At 38.4% G+C, this 24,647-nt stretch overlaps 1 protein-coding gene across 1 annotated transcript in view; it reads left to right on the top strand.

The window, feature by feature from the left end:
* Window positions 1-6,773: 6,773 nt before the first annotated feature.
* angpt4 (angiopoietin 4) overlaps window positions 6,774-24,647 on the top strand; it is a 75,661-nt gene continuing 57,787 nt past the window's right edge. The window contains exon 1 of the mRNA XM_067586249.1: window positions 6,774-8,268. Coding sequence (XP_067442350.1) covers window positions 7,873-8,268 — 396 coding nt within the window. The 5' untranslated portion in view covers window positions 6,774-7,872. The remainder of the gene's footprint in view (window positions 8,269-24,647) is intronic.

Raw genomic sequence — 24,647 nt, 5'->3', positions numbered from 1 at the left:
AGGTTACATCCCATCATGTGTTTTTGCAGGTGCTGAGAATTACAAAGTGTGAGGAGGGTCATGACCTCATCCGTCACAGAGCTGCTGCACCATCAGGTTCAGACATTAATCCACACCCTGGATGCAGTGTGTGCCGTACAGTCGTTGTGTTTACATACATACAGTCTTCCACATAGAGGAGTCAACTTCAAATTCAAGCCTTCGTTTATCAGCAACCATCTATCCTGCTGAAGTGCTGAAATGAGCAAGATGCTGAAGCTCGGGATGTACTGACCCTAACATCAGACCTTTTCATGGGGAAAAAAGAAAAGACCAATTAGGCCTAAATACTGCTGATTCAAACTGTCAGTCGTGAAACCCCTTTTGTTGATGCTGGTACAACCTCTTCTACCCTCCAGTGTGATCGACTCTTTGGCTGACAGAGCTGTCAGTAGCCAATCAAGAGAGATGCTCCATGGTATGCTAGGATTTTATAACTGAACTAATACCAGGACACTCACTTTTTATTTCTTTGACTGTGTGGAAATCTGATGTTTTCATATCACAAATGATGAACAACAGCATGAGAGCTCAGTCCCACCTTCTCTCTCCAATGACACTGGACATCAGAGTTCATGTCAAAGTTAAAACAGATTCAACTCGTCTATTTCACATAGACATGAATGAGAAGTTAAATTCAATCAACTGCACCATGAATCTGGTCTTTTCAGCTCTGGGTTGAGCTGTGTAGCAGCTACCAAGGTGATGAAATTAACAACAACAACAGCAGTGGTGTTCAAGGTGCCTGCAGACAAAATGCAGGAGGTCTGAGATAAAACCTAACATTGTGTTCTGTAAATATTGAATCAATGTGTTGAGTCTTTGCCATAATCACAATACTACCATCAATAATGAAAAGAGTTTATAACTCCAACAGTGTAAACATAAAGCATTTCTGACCTCTCTCCTCAATGTCGGGCAATGATTGATTCTGCAGATTGTAGTCAAACTTGAACTTTGTTAGAGCCAAGATCACTATTTTCTCATTGAGACTCTGTCATCTGAAACCACATGACAGGAAATCATTCTCCGTCCATTTTTCTCTCTCTGTTAGTATTTTTCTTTCACTCTAAATCTCTTTGCCTCCTCAGTGCTCCTTATTTGTTTGTCTGTTTCCTTTTCACTCCATAGCTTTTTTTATATCCCTGTCTCTCTGCCATTTTATCTAAAATAACCTTTTTTGGCTTCATAAATGAATGAGAAACAATATTGCAATATTAAAAACAATATTAAAAAGTGAGACATTGTAGAGATAGAAAAGTGAAATAGTCAGTGAATGCATGACGTGAATGAGTTCATAGTGAACAAACCAAACAAAAAAAGTGAAATAATTTTCTTGTTTTCCCTTGTATGTTGTGTAATGCAAACATCACATTATGTTATTTCACTAAATAAATGGATTATTGGAGAAAATAAGCATTTTTAGACCATTTTAGCCCATCCCAAACACCTCCTGTAGGTTCCTACCACACAGGAGCAGTAATCTTGTATCTGGAAAAAAAAAACTGTCAGCAGATAAGAAAGATGAAGAGAAAGAATCCAGATGAAGACAAATAAAGAGGCAGACATCAAGTTTAGAAAGGGACAAAAAAAGACAGAACAGATATAGCTGAAATCAAATCCTGGAATAAAAAACAGATCCTCATCCGTCCGTCCGTTCCCACAGAGGGAGGGTGAAAGGGCGGGTTCATGACTCATGTGCCCTCCGTTATTCCCGATATCTGCCTGAATAGAAGAAAGTACAGACACCACCAGGACACAGATCTGGAGAGGATAGAAATACCTCATTGCATGCTGTTGTAATCTTCTTGGCATCCTAAATTGGCCACAGCTGAAATTTTGTAATGCACCAAAATGGGCATTTTTTTGGCATATAGAGACTAGAGACACTAGAGAATGCTTACGTTTATCTGATATGATATGATTTCAATGACTTCATCAAAAATTCCATTGAAATGTGTAGAGAAAGGAGCACTTTCCCATGTTCATGTTCATGTTCATGTTCAATTCATCAATTTTCTGGTTCTCATCCACCAAAACAGACTTTGTAGCCTCCTGCTGTCCACATTTAGTACAAACATTGAGGTTAAATGTTAACTAGATGAGGAAAGAGTCTCTCCAGAGCAAAAGTAGATGTTTCTTAATTGCCTCATCTAAGGAGAGGCTCCCATCCTAAACACTTAACCTAAGCTAAGCCACTTTAATTAAGTCTAAAGACTGCAGTAACACCAAACTACAGTATGTGAAAACCAAAAATGTTGAGTCATGGTGTTCAGACTGCTGACTAGTGTGTGGAGGAATAAATACAGACTGGGGGGGAAAAACAACAAAACCATGATGGAAAGTTAGAATATTGACATACAGAGAAAATACCAAAAACCTTGGATGAATTCAATGAACTCAATCATAAAGTGTGGTTCCATTGACCTGTTTTCATGCGCATTTTTAATTTTCTGCATTAAAGAAAACTGAGTGGATACACCAGAAATTCTAAAAAAGTCAGAATGTTGAGAAAAATCTCGTCTTTACTGAAGAGATGAAAAATACCAGCAGACAAAAACATCAGGACCAGCGAGGACAATGTGTAATGTTCCTCAAATTAATACATAAATATATTTATCATATTTCCATGCCGTTTACCACATAGTTTCCATTGTTTCAGGTTAGCCACCATGACTTCACCCATTGGTTTGTGGACTCCCGTTTTGAAACCTCGAGTTTGGCATTTTGACTTTCGCCATCTTGGATTTTTAGAGCCAGAAGTGATGAGAAGTGACTGTGTTTGGACGAGAGGGTAGAGCTGACCCTAATGCTTGCTGCTAGCTTGGTTAGCATGGTCCATTTACAGTCTATGGTTATAATGGTGATAATGCTAATACTAATTTTTGCTAGCAAAAAACAGGCTTAAAAGCATTAAAACGAAATGTTCTTACCAGAAAAAATGAACATCCGACTCCTTAGAGGGTCTTTTAGTACAACCAAACACTGAACAAGACTTTTTTGAAAATAGCAACAGCTACAGCTACCTCTACCCTGTGAATCTGGGGTTACGCCATGGTTACGTTATTTAACCAACGTAGCAACTTGTCAATCATAATGTAGCCACATCATAAAGCATATCCTGCTTCATCATCTATTTTACTCTAAATGTGACCATATTTTACAAAATGAATATCATGCCGTATTGGAGAAGACTTGAAATTTGCGTTTGAGACCATAAACTCATTAGGAAAGTGTTTACTGGGGTAATAAATCAAGTGAGACATGGGGTCATTTTCTTATAGACTTCTATACAATTGAGCTTCTTTTTGGAGCCAGTGGAGTCGCCCCCTGCTGGCTATTAGAGAGAACACAGGTTTATGTCATGTCCACATTGGCTTCACTTTTCAGACCCAGAACTACCCGCTTGAGTTTGACTGCCAGTCTTTTAATGACCTCATCTCGTGTCCTCTTCTTCTGCAATGGTTTAATGGCAACGACTGAAGAATTAGTGCCACTAAACCAACTGTTTATTTTGATGAGCCTGTCCTCTAACTGTGGGGGAGGGAAACATGTATTAATTAGCATTTTCTTTTACAGATTTCTGGAATATTGGGTTAATATTTGCACTGCATTGGGAAAACTCTTATCTATTTAATAGATTATTTCATTTTTGAGTAAAGAGTTAAGTCATTTCTTCCCTAACCCTAACCGTAGCTCTTAAATGTCCTGAAACTTAACCATTAGCCCACCCTTTCACAAGTTTTTGGGGGTCTCCTAATTTTCCACATTGCATTGCACTCACTGGTAGTAGCTACAGCGTCTACATGTAGGTTAGGTGGTCAGATGATGTAAAACACAAAATAAAAAGCAAACACAACAACATAAAATCCAGTCAAACTAGGGGTATAAATAAACTAGGTGAATGTGTAAATAATCACCTTTTTGCCAACATGTTTGCCAAATTCACCTTTAAAAGGGTAATAGGTAGATAATATGTCAAGTTTAATGTTAATTTATTGTTAAACTGTGAAATATCAATGTCTTGTTTTGTACAACCAACAGTCCAAAACTATAAAAAATATTCAATTTACTATCATCAACAAAGAATAGTATCAAATCCTCAAATTTGCCAGAACCAGCAAATGTTTCTCAATTCTGCTTTAACAAATTACTAAAAGAATCATTTGATTATGAAAATAGTTGCATATTAATTTTCTGTCGATCTGCTAATCAACTAATCGTTGCTGCTCTGCTACTCTGTACAACTTTTGTACAATATGTAATTACTGAATATATTTTTTGCTGTGTCATGCTGTTTTAGGGTTTGCGATTACAATTAGTATTTTGTGTTGCACTGTCTGTGCAAGTTCTCATTATATATATATATATATATATATATATATATATATATATATATATATATATATATTATCACTCATACATAAATAAAAGGCACTGGCTACAGAACTGGTCCAATAACTTACTGACTATTGAAACAGAAAGGGATTCGATGCCAGAAATCAACAGGCTGTTGGTCTGGACTGGTTGTCAGTGCCAATAGTAGTTTGTTCTATTGGTACATAAAAACAATTTTAACAGGAGGGGGACATTATTCGAGGGGGGAAACAGTCTTCAACACAACACCGGACCTCTTGTAGACCACTAACTGGACATGTTTTTTACTGTCATGTTTGGCATTTTAGTTCCGTTAAACATTTTACCGTTTGAACCCAAACCATGATCTTTCCCTAACCAAGTGGGTTTTGTGCCTAAACTTAACCATTTTAACCCAAACTATGAGAAGGATTGATGTATCAACTGCAGGCAAAAACTTTCCTTCATTTTGAAACAATTTGAATTTGATCACGTGTTCTTGCACAATCAAAACCATTGCGCATGTGTGTTAATTCTTTATCAATAATAAACAGACTGTTGACATGGAGGAATTCATACCAGTAGCCACTTCCTAAACACAAACTGTCTAAGGATAAAAACTCAGATGTTTTGGCTCATGCTTCTGTCAGGGTGATGATGGTTAGTTAAATGAACATCAGATGTCAGAGAGAACTGTAAGAGAGTCATTTTATATGCAACTGCTTAATCTAATGTACTTTCTGACTTAATGCAAAGACCAGACTATAATATAATAGAATATCCTGTATGAAAGACAAATAATCACACAGTGTAACTTTTTTCCATTTGAAAACACAAATAGATAATGGTGCAATAGGAGGATTTTGAGCAGGAATGCCAGCTCTATGTATCACAGCTCTGTGCAGCAGTCTCTCTGTCCACTCCTGTTCCCATGAGAATGATCTCTAGTTGGGGCAGAAGCCATTCGCTTTGTAACCTCTCTGCTTTCCCCCAAAGGACCAATTGGCAAACATTAAGTGAGCGACCCGGCCCGCCAAAATGAAGATGTATGCTGCAGCACAGCAGTAACAGTAGACTGAGGTCAGGCTGTGCTGAAAATAAGACTGTATTATGTCAGAATAAATAAGTGGGTGGTGGTAGGATGATGAGAACACCTTTTTATCTTTTATCCTTTTATCTTTGTGTCCTCGTGACCTGCAGCGGATCTTATCAACACAAACCTTTTATTGCTTCCTTTTATGTCTGTTTTGTTAGCTTGCTTCCTTTTTATTGTTTTAAAGGATAAAGCTGGCGGTTTTCTATATTTTTCTTATTGTGAACAAATCTCATGTTTGGAGCCAAACCAACAATGAACTGATCTACTTACAAGTATTGTGTGTGTTTCCAAAGCCTGATATGTCTTATTCCTCTGTGCCGTAGACCTCCGTTGTTGTCCAAAAACTATTAAAAAGAAGTCAACTGCTGACCTGGGTAACATGTTTCATCATCATGTAGAGTTTGGTCACGTTAGTTTGTTTAGAAATGGCTCCAAAGGCTAATAACAGCGATCATGTTTTCAATCTTTAGTCTTTGGAGCCGTTTCTAAACAAACTAACGTGACCAAACCCTTAATAATGAAGGAACATGTTACCCAGGTCAGCGGTGTGGCTCATCGACATGTTTTTAATAGTTTTTGGACAACAACAGAGGTCTACGGCACAGAGGAATAAGTTTGGCTCCAAACATGAGTTTTGTTGACAATAAAAAAAAATATAGAAAATCACCAGCCTTGTCCTTTAGGTTCAGATGTCACATCAGTCAAGATTTGGGATTTTTATCTTCTTGCACAAATCTGTAAGTGTGTCTCTTATCTCTCTGTTTTTATCAAAGAATTTTATCTGTATTTTTATCCGTCAACTTCTGCAGAACATTTTATCGCTGTGCAAATAAACTCAATAACTGACAACTCACATTGTCCCCCACATGTTGAGCTTGTGTTTCATAAGCCTGGGACCAAGCCATCTGTCTGGAACTAATCTTTGTATGTATTTCCATGTAGAGTGAAGAACGGCAGGACAGATGAGAGGCAGTGAGAAGGTAGATCCGGCTGGTTTTTGAACCACAAGTACGTGAACTACGCGGTTTTGCCTTGGCCCCCTGATCTCCCACGATGCCCCAGAGCATGGCTGTGTTTAGAGGACAGAATGAAATCTCCAGCCTCCAGTTGCTGACTCAGTATGAATGACCATACAAGGCATCAGGATTTACTTCAGAACTGAAAGATCAGTCAGGAAGGAAGATTACAGCAGCCACTAGACCCCATTCAGATCTCTCTCTCTGTTTCTCTCTTTTCTGTCTTTCCTCTGTCATCAGCATAGTTTCTTTTTCTGCCTTCTCTTTCTCAACATTTGTCTTTTTCTCTTATCTGGCTGTCTTTTCTTTTTTTTGCCTCCCCTTGTCTCTTTTTCAATCCCTTAATCTTCCTCTTTTTCTTTTTCTGGCTTCCACTAATTCCTTCTTTCCTTCCTTCCCTCCTTTTCTTTTCCTCTCAGCCCACAAATAGAGAGGGTACTTTGTTAGACCTCCCTCAGGTCTCCTGTCCCTCCACTCCTCCCTCTCCTTCTACTTCTTTTCTCTCTCCTCCTCCTCCTCCTCCTCTGCCCTCCCTTGCTCATTCCTCGTTTCCTCAGCCAGCCCCAGATAAGAAGGGGGCAGAAGTATTTCTCTTCGGCCACTTCTGAAACTGGAGCCACCAGAGAAGGATGGGAAGAAAAAAAGACTCTATTTTTTCTCTCTTCTGTGTTCTTTTATTCCTGGACATTTGAGGATCAAGAGGTTCATTTTAGTCATCTTACATTGACATTCAACTTTAAATCTTCTCTTTTTTTCTCATGCTTTTATTTGTCCTTTGAACATTTCTTTCATTCTCTTAGTCAAACTGGACTTTCGCTATTTCCCATCCTTGTTCAGACCAGTGTGGCCCAAATCAACTTCTCCTCTCTTTTTATCCACTTTGCTTTCTCTCCATCCTTCAGTGGGTCTGGACCTGCACCTAGTACTTTAAGAACAGGAGGGAATGTCAAGAAAATCATAAAAGACCTGCTCAGGGTCAAGCCAATGGACCCATCCTGAAGAGCAACCTGACCACAGAGCAAAATTAAGACCCAAGGAGGGAGAGAAGAAGAAAGGAGATGAATCCCATGTTGTCTGATGTACATCTTCACCACAAGTGAAGAAGGAAGTGGAGATCACTTTTTCTCTTTCTGCATTTAAAAACGTTAAGTGATTCTCTAGAATTCAACAGAACAAGATAAAGTGACGTAGTGCAGACTCGTACCTCTGGGACTGAGTGGTATGTGCAAAGACTCCTGCTGCAACCTGCTGCATCCTGCACACAGATGTTTTCCTGAAGTGAATCAGGGTCAAAGTGTGAACGAGCTTCTCTTGACCCTCTTTGCACTGAGAGAAAACACTTAAAGAATAGTTGAAGAGAGCATCATGAAAGGTTTATATCTCAGCTGCGGGTTGCTGGTGCTTCTGCTGCTTTGGACCTTGTTGGTCATCGCTGATGCAGCCGGTGTTGCGAACACGGATCGAGGAGGAGCTGGAAGAGGCCAGAGAAGAGGAGGTGGCGGTGGTGCGGGAGGAGGTGCGGAGAAGAGAAAAAGGTTTCATCGAATCCAACACGGGCAGTGCAGCTACACCTTCATCCTGCCGGAGCTGGACGGATGTCAGGGCACAGGACCGACGTCACAAACTGAACAATATGGCGGCTCTCGTGGCGGGGCAAGTGTCGTTCAGAGAGACTCGCCATCGATGTACGGCGAATTGTCGGCTCAGAAACTGCAGCATCTGCAGAACACGATGGAGAACAACACGCAGTGGTTGCAGAAGGTAAGGTCTCTTTTTCTTCTTGTTTGATGAGCGCAGATTCTTTGCATACCTCAGTATAACTTTACTGCTGAGGAGAAAAAAACAAAACAGTTAAAAAAGAACAAGCAGAGAGTGAACTTTCCATTCAAGTTTACAACTACAGCATCTTTATTGAGGAAAATGAAAGCATTCATGAAAATTTTGGTTCTTGGAGTTTTATAGAGAACACACAAACAGACCAAAATGGTGAAGTTCAGTAGATCATAGGGCTGCAACTAAAGATTATTTTCATTATCGAACACGCTGCCGATTGTTTTCTTGATTAATCCTTTAATCATTTAATCAATGGAATGTTTAAAAATAGTGAAAATTTGCTATTTCTGAGAGGCCACAGTGACGTCTTCAACTCGCAGAAACAGAAAACTGTCACATTTGAGAAGCTGGAACCAAAGAACGTTTGGTATTTTTGCATGAATAATGACTGTAATCATTATTTGATTGTTAAAGTTGTTGCTGATTAATTTTTTTTTCGATCGACTAATCAATTAATCAACCAAACTCTAGTAGGTTGCGTGCAGGAGCTTTTATTTTAGATGCTGAGGTTTGTTCCCACATTCAAAACAGACCCTACAGTTAAAACTGATGCAATAAAACCACAGTGTAGTAAAAAATGTCTATCCATTAATCAGTCATGGAGATATTATTATCTATCATTTTGTCATCCTGTTTTTCTTTACTGTAATTTTTGCTTTCTTGGTCTACTCTGCACACACAACATCTATTTCCTGTCTGTCCATTCTGGAAGAGGAATCCCTCCTCTGTTGCTCTTCCTGTGGTTTCTTCCATCTTTTCCTCATTAAAGGGTTTTTTAAGGGGGGTTTCCTTGTTAGAATTGAGGCTGTAAGGACAGAGGATGTTGTTTTGCTGTATATATTGTAAAGACCCTTCAGGCAAATTTGTGATTTGTGATATTGGGCTATATAGATAATAACCCCAAGAGGGAAATTTGGGGACATCACTGGGTGCGTCAGGTGGTAGCAGAATTTAAATACACACAATGAATGGAGGCTGAACATCACACAAGAATATGGTGGAGTGTGTGGTATTCATGACATATTAACTGTATGTGTGTGTGTGGTTGTGAGATATTGATGTATATTCCATCTTGAACTGTTTAAGCCCTGAAAGCTCTCAATAGACAAGAGAATACTGAAATAAGTTTGTAAAACACAATCAATGCTTTGTTTTGTCGAAGAAACTCAGGATTCCTTTAACAGATGTGACAGGTATATGTGCCTCTGCAGCTGTATGTGCACAGTGTGTGTGTGTGTGTGTGTGTGTGTGTGTGTGTGTGTTCATGTGTGCAGTAACAGGTTCGATTTTCTTGTTTGGTTGATCTGTAGGACAGAGATCAAAGTTTCAGGTTATGACTCTGGATGAGTGGCAGCTGGTTTTAATCAGCAGAGGAGCAGAAAGTTCTTTCCCTCCTGTTGTCTTAACAATCTATAATTCTTCCATCTGTGGTTTTAGTAGAGCTGTGACTCCACGGTGCATAATGAGTCACTGTAAAAGCCTGCTCCATCATTATTTTGCATCTATCCTGCGTAAGTACCTCAGTAGAATGTCATTAACATGTTGCCATGAAAAACGGAGCACTTATGACAGCTGTGAAGGATCAAGTGTGAGTCGTTAATCATGAAAACATGTTATTTATTCTAAACTGATGTCTGATGAAGTTCTAAGTGACATTTTCTAAAGCATAGTCAGCTTTCTTTCATTCCTCATGAATCTCACACAAATTTGAGCAGAACCTCAACTCCAGGGGGTTTGAACATGTACTTTTTACCAATCTACTACTTTTTATTTCTGAAAATATTCCTGTTTCTACTATTATTTACCATTTACGTCTTATTTGAAACGTATGTTCCCGTCTTTGTCTCTGCTAACTCTGTTGTCCCGTGGAGGCTGCAGACAGACACACAGTAAGTTGTCTCCAGTTGCTTCTTTTCACCTGCCAGTGATGAGCTTCACTGGATAACATGTGGCAGGTTCCCCCAGCACCACTGTGCAGGCGACCAGACCAACCAGTAGGAGTCCCTGGTGCGGTAACAAGGACGAGAACCCTCACTGGCTTCCCACCACCGACACAAACTGTTGAATGGTAGGTGGTAGAAATCAGGGGAGGTGAAGAATGACATGCATGAAAAGTTCTCAGCTGCAATCAAAGTGGGGATGTTATGATACACCTTAGGCCTGAAAATGTGATTTAAAAGAAAATAAAAATAAAGCAAATTTGTTTAGCAAGCGAAGGCTGTAACTCTGGTTACGAGTCCTACGTTGGAATTGGAGCCAGATCTGCGGAAACAATTCAGTTTGAATCGTTGTTAATAATTTAATAGGTTAAAATATATTAACCAACAATGCAGAAGATGAGGGACATGGAGCCTCCTGCTGTTTTATGAGATGGAGTTACACATGTTTTCGCTGACCACACAAATAAACTGGCGGAGAAGGCGGCGAAGCAATACGAAAATGGCTGGTTCAGGGTGTCGTCATCCATTTACGGCTAATTGTGGGAGTGGAAATGAGGCTCATGTATTTGCACCCTTCCTCAGTGACTGAGATTTATAAAACATAAAACAGCTTTATAATCTGACGAAAACAATGAGTATGTATATTTCTGGCTTTGTGCGTACAAACTGTTTCAGTCATGAGTCTACCCAGAGTTTTATGCATCTGGCCCCGGGACTGTTATTACACGTTTCCAACTAAATCAAAGCTAAAGTTTTGAACTTTATAAGCAGCATCCCCCCTGCTTTGAGTATAAATGCATTTTAATGGTGGCAGTAAATGTTAAAAGATTTCCAGGACCGACAAAATTGGAGCGACAGTATTTGTGCGTCTCAGGGACATCTGTTCCAGCTACGCAGCTGTTTCCAGCAGTGAACAACACACACCACTCCCCCATGTAGATAAGGTATGCATATTATCTTATATAAAACTGATCAACCTAACCTAACCCTATATGCAGTATATTCATAATGTTGCAGGTTATTTACTGTTGAAGGCTGCAACACTTTTTATTAATAAAAAATGGGTCACATTAGTTTAAATTGCTGATGTGTCCAACACATCCTGTCTGAACTTATTTATGTCCTCTAATGCAGCTTAAAGTTGTACAGCTGTTTGCTGTTTAATACTTTGGATTTTATGGCCAATTGTTGAATAGTGACTGATTGGACCTCCATTATATTAAATGAAGTCATTATTTTGTGTAATTTAATTTATAAGTATTTTGGTGTTTACTGAATCTGTTCTTTATATTCCAAATCTACTCTGATTGTGCGTCGAACATGCAGGTCACGTCAGCGGTTAATGATGCTTTTAGTGTGGAAAAGCGTCCAGTCTTTTATATATTGTTAGCAATTAATCAACTATTGATTGTTAACATGACTGACTGGCGGTTAAAGAAATTGCTTAAATTTGCATCCCTAGTGGAGACATTTCAAAATGGATCTACAACATAATTGACAGTTTCTGACTCAGACATCAAGATAAATCATTCCTTATGTGACTGCGGTTGTCACTGGGCTTTGCTGTGGAAAAAAAATGCAGTGGAAAACATCTGAAATACATGGTTTTGTGTTGTGGTGATGATCAGATGTACGACGATGACTAATACACTAGCCTCTGCTGTGCACAGACCACACAACCTTTATTTGGTTATGTAATTGTTGCAGTCGCTCTGTCATCTGAAAGTTAAACTATTCGGTCAGATTCCTGCTGACGTGCAGAATGAAGTGATTTGGTTGCAGCAGGTGATGTTGATCCCTGAAATCAAGTTGGTGAAAGAAAACATTTTTCAAAGGAATCTGTGTACGGGGAGTCCCCATTTATCATCATTAGAATCATTTCAGTGTTACAGAAGAGTGAGAACAGCAGCGTGAATAATGCTTCTGTTTTAGAAGTCAGAGCCTATATGAATCATAATTCTCACAGAAGGAATGCTGAGTTAACAGCAGATTTATTTTGCTTTCTAAATGTTGGGTATATCCATCATGGCCTCCACAAAGTCGAAACGTACTGTAAATGATGTCAAGGGAAAAAATTACAACTTCCTCATTCCTTAGCACTACCCACAACCTTTCAAGCAGACTGGTGTCCTGAAAATTTTGTAGCCGAGTGATTAATTGGTTTCTGTAACTGAATAGCCTTAAAGTTTAACCAAAGTTGTTTACACTTGGTTTTTAGCTAAACTTATCATGTGCCAAACATGAAAATAGTGTGACGTAGCTGTAGTCGGTGTTGTAGCAAGAGCACTGAAGTCTCCATTGTGAAATAAACTATAAAGATTTAAAGTAACAATCTCAAAGATCTCTTTTGTTCTCTTCGGCGGTACCTATGGCGATAAGCTGTAACTACAGATGAATTTTTGGACATCACCTCCCAGAGATCCAAACAGTGTCGCCTGTGTGACGTCGGTGAGTTTGCAGTTGGCACCTGTGACGCAACGCTAGCAGAGACAAAAACAGCACGCCACTTCACACACAAGTGAGCTGAAGAGCAAGTCTGCTGCATTAGCTCTGCCTTCCCTCTCTGGCGGACCAGAGAACCGTGACCTTGAAAGCAGTTGCTGCTTCTGTTCCTGTGGTGTAACTCACAGTTACTTGTTTTGAGTGTGTTGGTCAGGTGGAATATAGTCTATGGAAGGTTATAAACAGGCCTATCATTCATGGCTTTGACCAATCTTGCTTTTAGAGGTAGGCTATATAACCAGAGCGCCCCTTATTTTGAAAGATACACATGTTTAGTGACAGGAAATAGTTCTGACGGCTATGCGTGTCTGATGTTTTTACAGTGAGGTTCAGTTGCTTGACAGTGGAGTTTGACAGCAATAAAGACTGTGAACTTATGCTCTACAGGTCTCTTGCTGGAATTCCTTAACGCACAACACAACAATTATTGCCATTCTATATTGTTCTTAAATGATCTGAGGGGATTTGTATCATCCATATTACCAGTAACATAGTTCAGTTCAGTTCAGCTCAGAACTTATTGTCCCACTGGGGGAAATTTGGCTTGCAGCAGAGCACAGATAAACAGTACAAACAGTACAAGAATAAAATCAATAAAATATGGGTTTTGTACAGGAGAGTACACACATAACAGCACAACAATAATATCTGTAAAAAGATGGATTTTGTATAGGATTAAGATAAAATGCTGCAGTGCTAGGAAAAAAGGAAAACTGAAATCTATTACACTTTGCTCTGGGAACCTTGTACCTCTAACCTGAAAAGAGAAGATAAAATGCCTTAAAGAGAGGATGGTCTGGACTCCCTAAAATCAATCCTGCCTTCCTTAAGACCAGACGACAAAAGACGTTTGGCAAGCTGCTTGCCGATGACCTTGCTGAACCACCTTAACAATGTCGCCAAGACTTTTTTGCTTTGGACAAAAAAGGAAAAGGTTTTGGAAAAGGTTCAAACTGACTCAATGAAAGATCTATAAAATAGCACCATTAATTTACAGTCAAGACATGAAGCCTTCGTAGGAAAGGATACAGGATACAGTCATTGCTGGCCTTTCTTACAGATTGCCGCAGTGTTCACATCAAAGTTAAGTTTCTTGTCAATGACGCCAAGAAACTTGTAGTTCTCAACTATATCTACTCCCTGACCTCGGTCTTGTGGGAATGATGCTGATCTTCTAAAGTCAATCACCATGTCTTATGTTTTAGTAATATTCAGCCTCAGAAAATGATCGTCACACCAGAGTGAGTCACCAAAGTCATCATCGACAGACCCATGAGATGTCTCCCCGTCTCGGGGTAGACTGATGATAACAGTGTTGTCAGCGAATTTAAGGATGTGTCATCATTATACTGACTCATTGGTATAGAGGATTTACAGTCAAGAAGAAAAGAACAGATGCTTGTGGTGCTCCAGTGGAAGACGAGGCACCATTAACCCTGACCTTCTCAGGGCTACATGTTAGGGAAATCATCTAACAATGCTAACATCAAGATTAAAAAGAGACAGCAGTTTATTGGCTAAAATGAGAGGCTGGGTTGTATTGAAAGCAGACGAAAAGTCAATAAATAAAAGTCTTGCATGAGTTTTTGTGCCCTCTAGGTGCTTATACAAATAGTGAAGTAAAGTGGCAGTTGTGCCCTGCTGGTTTTATAGGCAGATAACATGGAGTCTAGTAACCCCTCAATCCTAGCGTGGAGGAAAAAATGATATTAGAAGTGCATTGTTGGAGAAAATACTCTATTATTATATTAATATTCTGATGATCATTAATCCAGTGTAGAAGTGTATTCAGCTGATCAGGTTTGTCTTTAAAGAACATGATGCACCATGACTCTATTGACCTTTATATGCTGTAACCACATTGTTCTGTTTTTAAGTAAGACGTCTCGCCAACATGTCTCGCACCTTGTTTGTGTGGGCAAATTAATGCCCAGTCTGTTAGGAAAGAAGAAGCAGAAAAGGTTATCTGAAGTGCATGAAACACGCTGACCGTGGTTCTAAGAAGCGATTGGTGGAAAAAAGGGGAACTTAATGCAAGAACTGGAAGCTGTACAAGACTGGCATGACACCATATATGGAATTATTATTAATAATCTTGCAGGAAACAGACAGAAAAGTGTGACTGCACGCAAGGTGCTTGTGTTGACAGTTGTGTTGGGCAGAAGCTGAAAGGATAAAGTGTGTGTGTGAGCTGTTCAAGGTGGTCCTCTCTCTGCAGAGCTCGGTGAGCCTGCATGCTTAAGTGATTTATTAAAGGAAGTTGGACTGCAAAATAATACTGTGTCTGTGGTATTTAGTTATGACACCAGCTGTTGCTCAATCAGCCTCTCAAATGACTTGATGACCAGTGAGGTAAGTGCTACTGGCCTGAGATCATTGAGCTTTTTGGGGGATTTGTTCTTTACAGCCTCTTCGCCCATGGAGTGAATAGAAAGACAGGACCGAACTGTACGTGTGCAACTCGTTACATGTATATCAAATAACATAACGAGCTGCACACGCAAAGCTGTTCAGTTCCACTGGCGAGATGACGCCAACCGTCATAACACACCATACAACTAAGTAGTTTTAGCAATTTGTCACTTTCATTTAACATTTTAAGAAATATATGTATTATAAAATTAAAGAAGACTCAGAAAAAATATGGAGGACATGAGTTTGGTGTCCTCAATGGTAGCTACAGGCCTGAAGTAAACGTAAGTTTACTTGTGTTGAAAACTGTTCAGATGAGCAGCTCTTTTGATGAGTTGAGTGTCAGTTTCAGTTTTTCCTCCAAACCTCCTAATTTCGACGGTGACCATCTTTTCTTTATCATAAAACTTACAAATTGGCCTCTGAAAGGAAAGAAGGAACAAAGTAAAACTTGTTTTTTACATTACTGGAGTTTACTTTGTAATTCTTGGCTCTCCAGAACAGAACAGTTAAACCCAACAAATTATTATTAAAATCTGGAACTTTCCACCTGTAACTGTACAACACTGTTGGCCGAGCAGTGTTTAACCTTGTTGTTGACATGGATATACTGGACTGTATTAACTTCTGAAGTGATGAAGTTAGACGTCAATGTGAATGTCAACTGAACAGCTGCAACCTGACGAGTGTGAAGACAGTAACAGTAAATGCACCACATAGGACTGCAACTAATGATTATTTTCATTATCGATTAATCTGTTGATTATTTTTTTCGATCTATAAAATGTCAGAGAGAGGTGACAATTTAGATGACGTCCTCAAATGTCTTGTTTTGTCCACAAACCAGATATTCAGTTTACTGTCACAGAGGAGTAAAGACACCAGAAAATATTCACATTTGAAAAGCTGGAATCAGAGAATTTGGAAATGTTTTCTTAAAAAATGACTCAAAACAATAAATTAATTATCACAATAGTTGATGATTTATTTTCTGGCATCGACTAATCGATTAATCAACTAATCATTGCAGCTCTACACTATTTAGTGTTTGATCACACTCGACCATGTCAACAGATGTAATTAATATAATGTATTTGATGTTAGATGACATTAGTAAAGTGAGCTTCATGTTAAATTAGTATTAGTGTAGCAGTATTACTTATTCTAAGATGTTCACAAAAGGTGAAAGAAACATCTCTTTTAGAGCTAAAATGATTAGTCGATTAATTGATCTGTAAAAAATCATTTGAATCATCCATCAAGCAAAAATACCAAACGTTCTCTCATTCCAGCTTCTCAGTTTTGAGGAATTGCTGCATGTTTGACAGTAATCTGAATATCTGGGTTTCGGGCTGTTGATGACAACATCTTGGAATTTTTCATTGTTTTCTGACCTTTTTATAGAGTAAGTGATTCATTGGGAAAATAATAAGCAGCTTAACTGATTGAAGCCTTGATTTGTTTTACATTTTGAAGTGAGAAATGTATTCATAGATTTGATGTAAACATAGCCATCAGTGGGTCAACAAACAGCAGAACAATAGATAAAACCATTCATACATTCAGACCTTAAGTATTTCAATAATTGTGACGCAGACAGAGGATTGGAAAGGTCATTTTATCCTCAATTTCTTTTGTTTTTGCCCAGCGAGTGTGGTTGCTATGCAGCTTTACTCTCCTTAGAAACAAACTCTGCATCCCTGGAGCTTGAAGAAATAAATCAGATTTCCTCATCGTAACAGTTTGATGCACAGCAGAACAGATTGTGATTGATACATTTCTCGGGTTTAGATACATTCCAGTGTAAATGGAGCGAAGAATTTCATTATTTCTGCTGCCCACCAGAGCTGATCCTGTCTGGGAAGTGCTTTCTTCTCTAGCTGAAGGAGGGATTGAATTACTTACTGGAAAGATTTTAATCAGCAGAGAGTGTAAATTCAGAGTGGTGCTTCACTGGATTAAACCACTGAGATTCCAGCGGCAACAAGCCGATACGTGTGAGATTAATGTGTATATAAGAGCCTGCATGCATACGTGTGTGTGTCGGTGTGTTTACCACCCACGCTGTTAAACCTCAGAGGAGACGTGGGTCAAGTCCAGAGCTGAGACAGAGGGCTGACCTTTAACCTTTCACCTTCAGGGTTCAGTCAGGGTCTGCCGTCCATATCTGTTCACTCTTTGACTCCAAAACATCAAACCACCGTCCTCTCATCAGAGCTTTAATTCAATTCAGATAAAAGATAACTGCGTCTCCTCTTTCTTTCTTTGCTCTGATGTCTTTGTCTCAGTTTCTGTGTCCCTACCTTTCTCCTTTTTCACCTCCTTCCTCTTTTATCCCCCCACTCCTGAAAGCCATAGCACCAAAGCATCATAGAGTTAAAGGTGTTTTTAGGGTTGAAGTAAATTAACTTCCACATAAATTCATCCTCATGGGGGCAGATATTATTCCAATCTGGTTTGATTTTGTATCTCTATTCAGATTAAAAGAGAAATGTTTCTGTATAATTTGGTTCCAGATCTTCAGATTACTATTTTATAGTTTATAGAATTGTTATGTAACCTTTATTTAACCAGGTAAAGATTAAAATCTCTTTTTCAAAGGAGACCTGGCCACGATTGTAGCATTAAAGCGACATTAAAACAATAAATACAATATAAACAGGTCAAGAAAACTGTCATATACAACACAAAAAAGCATAAAGAATCTCCCGTTATGTTTACTAAGCTTGTAAGTTGTCGCAACTGATGATTATATCCTGGATGAATGTATTTAGCCGTTTGTGTTTTTTTTACAAGAGCCCAAAGTGACGTCTTCAAATTACTTGTTTAGTCTGATTAAAGAGTCCAAACCCCCAAAATATTCAGTTAACTATAACGTAAGACAAGAAAATACAAGAAAATCATCATATTTGAGAAGCTGAAACCACAGACTGTTTGGCATTTTCACTCGAAGAATGACTAAAATGTTTAATTGAAATAGTTGAAATTAGTTGCTGATTCATTTTCTGGTTAATCTACCAATCGTTTCAGCTCTCGTTTGTTACAAACCAAGTCTACATGCATACACAGGCTGTTCTGGACATAACTTCTGTTCTCCTTGTAAACGGCATGCAAATGTAAGTATTTTGAAACAATAAAAGAGATGAAAAGTTGCACAAGACAACATTTTTCCAACAGAAGCAGCTGTCCCGTGTCTAAGTCATGACGTCCGGCTGTACCAGAGAAAAATCTCCCATTCCCGCAACCTTGAAACTGAGACACAGTAGACTCCATTTGTTCAAATTCTTCTGAATATTTTTGTTTCTCATGCGGTCACTAGTGGCAAATGTTCTCTCTCAGAGCTCAGGAAGTCACAAATCAGATCTTAAAGCTGGAGTCCTTCACTTTGGTCAGGTTCAAACTGCGGCGAAGATGAAGGAGCATCTAGTGCGGCGACGTTTCGCCTCGTTGTTTTTGGACTGCAGTGACAATATCAACCGAACAGCTGTGATCTGTCAAAACTGACCTGATTTCTCACCAGCAGCCTGTTAAGAGCATCAGCTAAATGTGCTGTTTTAGTTTTTATACCACACTCCAGCATATAGTACATTTATTTGATAGCAATATGTAAGTTACCAAGAGTAAGAGTCTACACAGTCACAGTGGCGATGCTAACATGCTGATGTTTAGCAGGTATCATGATTACAATGTTCATCATCTTAATTTTGCGTGTTAATGAGCAACATGTCGATGGCCGAAGAGCAAAACGTCCTATCTGAAAAATGCACTTTTTTGAGAAAACTAAAAAAACTTGTTTTCTTGCACAATGCTATTTGTTAAGGATACCCAATACATAATACACTGTTTTTGGACTATATTATTATATTATGTGTTATAGATATTAATGCCTCACAAAGTGCAGATAGGAGCTTTTGCACTTGGTGCAAGTTGGAAGAGGTTCTACAAAACGATGCTCTAAGTTAATAATTAAAATTGAATTAAAAATAAAATTGTTTTCAGGTAAAAAGATGTAGTAAATGTAATAGTTACTACATTGTAGTATACTAGGGTCAGAATTCCTTAAATTCAGTAGTGATTGTGTAACTCACTCGTGCTGTAGCCTCTCTACACACCCAGGGACTCTGTGTTGTGCTTTTGTTTTGTTGTGTGATTTTTCTGTCACAAGGAAGGGCGGGATTATCTTGCAGACACACTGAATATGAGCAGCCTTCCTTGTTCTCATCATCCAAAGTGATATCCGCAAATCAGAAAATTCTGCAGATAGGAGGTTTTGTGCTTTGGCCATCGATTTGCTAATTGGCACTAAATGCAAAGTACAGCTGAGGCTGATGGGAATGTTATTAGTTTTGCATAAACCAAGATATTGAACAAATTTAAATTTTGACCTAATGGGTGTATAAGAGGAAAAGATATGGTCACCAAAAGGATTATAGTTCATCCTGGGTGGAACATGTTTATAAAATTCATGGAAATCCATCCAATAATTGTTGACACATTTCACTCAAATATGATGTGAACCTCATAGTGACGCAAGAGGAAAATTCAGAGGATCACCAAAGTCAGTCAGATTCATCATGAATGTCCTTACAGAATGTTATAGCAATGTATTCAATCAGGGCTGCAACTATTTTCATCATCAATTAATCCGTCGACAGGTCCATAAAATGTCAGGAAATACTGAGTCAGAGTCAAAGGTGACGTCTTCATAAATCTTTTTTTGTTCGACCAAAAGACACAAAAGATTTTCAGTTTACTCTCATATATGACAAATAAATCATTAAAGAAGTAGCTAAAGCCAGGAAATATTTGGCACTTTTGCTTGAAAATGATCTAAAACAATTAATATAAGATGAGACTTTATTGAGGGGTAATTTGCATGTTTGATTATTTATCAACAACTATTTTAGTTGCTGATAAATTTTCTGTTTCTCAACTAACTGATTGATCAACTAATTGTTGTAACTCCACATGTAATAGTTGAGATATTTCAGTCAGGATCAAAGTGTTGCACCAACATTATCATCCAAAGAGCCTTCATGCTATTGTGGCAAAAAAAACCCAAAAAAAACAACAGACATTTTAAAAGCTGCGGGGGATTTATCCTGATAAACTGAACTCGCTATCAATGGCTCTGTAAGGATAAGAAAATTGGCTTATTGGCATTACTACACAGGATTTGTGTGAGGTGAAGTGACCTTTAGCTGTAATATCAATAAAAATCACATCCACATGAGGATTAATGAGCAGTTTATTTCTAAAACAGTGATATTAACACCGATTCAAAGTGTGTAGTTGTTTTTCTCAAGTTTCCCCGCTTGCTCAGTCGTTCTTTACTTTCATGGGGCCGTGTGGCCTCTGCAGCGGCTTTCGAGAGACTCTGTCTGTAAACAGCAGTAAGTGAGGTAGTTAACAGGGGGCTTGTTTAGTTTTCTGCCAAATGACTGACTTCAAATGGACCTGCGCCTGAGAGAGAGAGAAACAGGAAAGCCGCTGTGGTCAGATCACAGCCCAACTATCAACTGCTGCTGCTGCTGCTACAATAAGATGCTTTGATGTGCTCAAAGGTTATTTTGATGATAACCCGGAGACACAAAGAGAAAGAAACCTGACGGGATAAGAAGGAGAAAATTGGATTTTAAAGAGAGAGACAGCTCAAGATACGTGTTTGAACCTTAAACTGCAGCAGCCTGAGGAGAGTAAAGGGTTAAATCCACAGTTTCATGTCAAATGTCAGATAAGCGCCGGAGTTTCTGTGGTTTGTTGAACACGTACATTCTTAGATTGGAAAGGAAATATCGTCATAAATTTTAGAAAATTTTATATGTGCCTCATTATGAGTTACAAGCAAGTTTATGCAACACGCACAGTATGTAAAAGGAGTAGAAACACTGTAGCTGGTAAATGCTTTCATTATAATTTAACTAGAGTTTCACAAACGTTCAGCAAAATATCAGCAGAGTGAAAACAAAAAAAATACTGAACATTTGTATGTTACATGTAGAAAAGTTTGACAAGGGTTTTTTAAATGTGGGAAAGATTATGAGTGATGATTAATGGCTTAATCCATTAGTTGATCGACAGGAAATTAAATATTTTCATAACTTAATAATCATTTTAGTCATTCTTTAAAAGAGAAATGCCAAAATTAGCTGGTGTCAGCTTCTCAAATGTGATGATTTAATGTTTTTCTTTGTCATTTATACAGATATTCAGTCCAGTACACCAGTTTAAAACATTCTAGTTGGGGATTTACAGCTCTAGACATTGTTTATTTCATTTTTATGTATGTTTTGTATATGTTTAATGATTTTTAAGCCCCAACAGAAGAGTGAGCTAATAACATAAACTGACTTTACAGCTCTACTAATCACTAATTAATCAAACGAATAATTGAAAATGGATCTCTCATAGATAATTATCACTGATCTTTTTAGTCTCCTTTAAACACATTGTTTTGATTTAAACCCACATTTATAGTTTTGGTTCAGTCTCAGTTCTCAATAACGTTGTTTCCAGCAGCTGCAGGCAGCTGTTTTCAGGAAAATAGCTCTGATAGATTCACTGCTCACAACCTGCCAACAGCAAATGACAAACAGACAAAGTTAGTGACTTGCTGGTGAAGAAAGTGGAGAATCTACTGTAGCAGCCAAAGAGACAGAAACTTTATCTCAGGAGTTTTTGTAGAAACAAAACAGCTAAAAGAAGATTGAATATTAGATTTATATTCAACACGCACACGTCTCCAAATGAATGATGGCGTTGCTGCGTATCTGCTAAAGTGGTAAATGTTTGATGTTTGATGTTAACATTAAAACTTTTACATGTCAGATGTTTGTGTTTTTCAGATTTTTCTGGCTAAAAAATCCCTTTTAACTTGACAGCATTTGGCCTCATACTGTCCCACATTGCAGACTCCCGTTGTCAGAATAACCGTCTACACTGAGGAGTATTTACAGATACCACTTGAACTCAGTCTGGAGAAACACCTGGACCGAGCTGCTGCTGCTCTGTGCTCCATCATCCTTTACAGCCACACATCAAACGGCTCGGACCAGACCCCACTGACAGCGCTAATAACTGCCTAATGACAGCCATTATCTGCCAGTCTGCCTCCTTCAGTCTAAACACAACTGCCAACAATTCAGCTGCAACTGGTTTTAAAGGCATCGTTAAAAGTGAACATGTATAAGTCCGTTTGGCTCATCGAATGTGTTCTTTCTAAGGAAAATTCCGGTTTAACAATTTAATATATAAGAACGTTGTAATCAACAAAGTAAAAACTGAGTTCTGGGAAGATGCCGACCTCCTCATAATGAAGTCAGATGGAGCAAGAAACACGAGCAGTCAGATAATCAGACAGATTGTAAACAAGCAACAGTATGCCAGATTACGTAATCCACTTTATTTGGAGGTTAAGATGAAAGTGAGCGCGCCTGAAATGTTGGTAATAGTCACAAATATGGTAGATCAAAGTTGAACCAAGAAGTCAGTCTGTGAGCAGTTTGGATAGTGATTTTATAGTTTAGTATAAGTTCATTTTATGGTTCATTTTTTCCTCAAAATAAATTTGTTTAACCTGTCGTTTCATAATCCATAAACTTCATATATAATCAGACACAAAATATCCACCAATCAAGACAACACGACACCACTGACAGTCCAACTTATAATCAACCTGAATTACCCTTTAAACTCTGAACAGAGTTGTTTTATGGACCCTTGAATATATTAAATATACACAGTGCAAGTTATTTCCTGAAATAAACTTGTATTATCATTAATAAGAAACTCCAGTGTTTCCAACATTATCTTTCATTTTCCCATAAGCAGCCTTAAGTTAGAGTAAACATTTTCCACACTGTTTGACATCATGATAGATTTTCTGGCAGTTCCAACACAATGAGTGAAATATTTTAGGGCTGCAAGTAATGATACTTTGTTATCAATTAATATGATGTTTATTTTTATAAAATGTCAGAAACAGTGAAAATTAATTCACAAATAATTTCCCAGAGTCACAAGTGAGGTCTTCACATGTCATGTTTAGTCTGACCAGCGGCTCAAAACCCCCAAAATATTAATGTTAATACCACGTATAACAAAGAAAAGTAAAAAAATCACGACATTTGAGAAGCTGATTATAGAAATAGTTGTCAGTTAATCGGCTGACCTTTGCAGCAATTGTAGATATCTTGTACGTTATTCCTACATATTTGCTTTGTTATCTTATCCTGACTTCTTGGACCCACCAAAGGGCCTGAGAGGTTGAAGAAGTTGTGATTGGATCTGAACTTCAGACTTTGTGAATTTGAGGCCTGTGATCCACTTGATCGCGTGTCACTCCACCTGTTTCTCTGTGCTCTCTCACAGTGTTATTAGAGGATCCAGGGTTCAAATCACAGTGTTAAAGATGTATCATAGCTGATGTCTCCATCCCTGAAGCCTCACCTGCTCCAGCACAGATATATTTTTGGTGTTTAATATCGTGATTGAGAGTCCTAAGTTCCCAAAATCACATTTTCACTTTGTTTTCGTATAGAACAAGTTCGTCAGTCTCTTCTGATGTTCATGACAGTGTTGATCACTGCTCCCCAAAGTCTGAATAAACCGTTAATAGGTTTTCGTCTCGGGGATACTCTCAGAGTTTATGCCCCTGTTGGGAATGTTGGGAAATGGTTTTCACCGCAGCAGGCTGTTTTATTGTATTTCATGGAGCTCTGCAGTGGGGAGGTGGGAGTGTGTTGAGGTGTTTTAAATCAGCTCATAAAAAGGTTTGACTGCTGTGTGCTGGCTGAAGAGCTGGTGGTTTAGGGTCTGATAATGTAAAGGCCAGATTTTCACAGACATATGTTTCTATTATTCACTGCAGCTTTGCAGTAGTTCAGTATTTGTAAGTCCTGTCCTATAGTATAAAGGAAATGTGATACCGAGCACAAACAAACCTCAGAACAAAAGGCGTCATTATTTTGTTGTTTTGTTGATTTCACTCTTTTTTACGTCTCATTTTATATGATTTTAGGAGAATAAAAAAAAAAAAAGTACTGAATTGCACAACATAACAGCACAAGATCAATAAAATTACGAGAAAAAAAGCTATAAAAGTAGAAATTAAAAACATAAAAGTGGTCCTAATTCAGGAACCGCAGTCACAAGGGAAGTGGCTGTGGTCATGAGTCGGTTAGTGTGTGTTTCTGTACGTGTGTCTGTGGGGGCTGTGTGTTTTCTTGTGCATGTGACTAATACAGAAGTCATTCACAAAAACATGACCTAAGTAGACATCCATACATGGTGATATGATTATCACTACTGAATTAATCTTGAATTTTCTTGAAGCAACATTCCTCAGAAGCTGGGTTTTTTTTACTGCAGGAATTCATTTGACAGTGTTGTTTTGTGCCAATCGTAGATGTGTGGTTACTATATAGCACTATTTTCCATTTTACGTCTTCATGC

This window comes from Thunnus thynnus, chromosome 4 (assembly GCF_963924715.1).
Source record: "Thunnus thynnus chromosome 4, fThuThy2.1, whole genome shotgun sequence".
Classification (NCBI taxonomy): Eukaryota; Metazoa; Chordata; class Actinopteri; order Scombriformes; family Scombridae; genus Thunnus; species Thunnus thynnus.
Note: the sequence above shows the minus strand (reverse complement) of the source record. Positions and strands in the feature narration are given on the sequence as shown.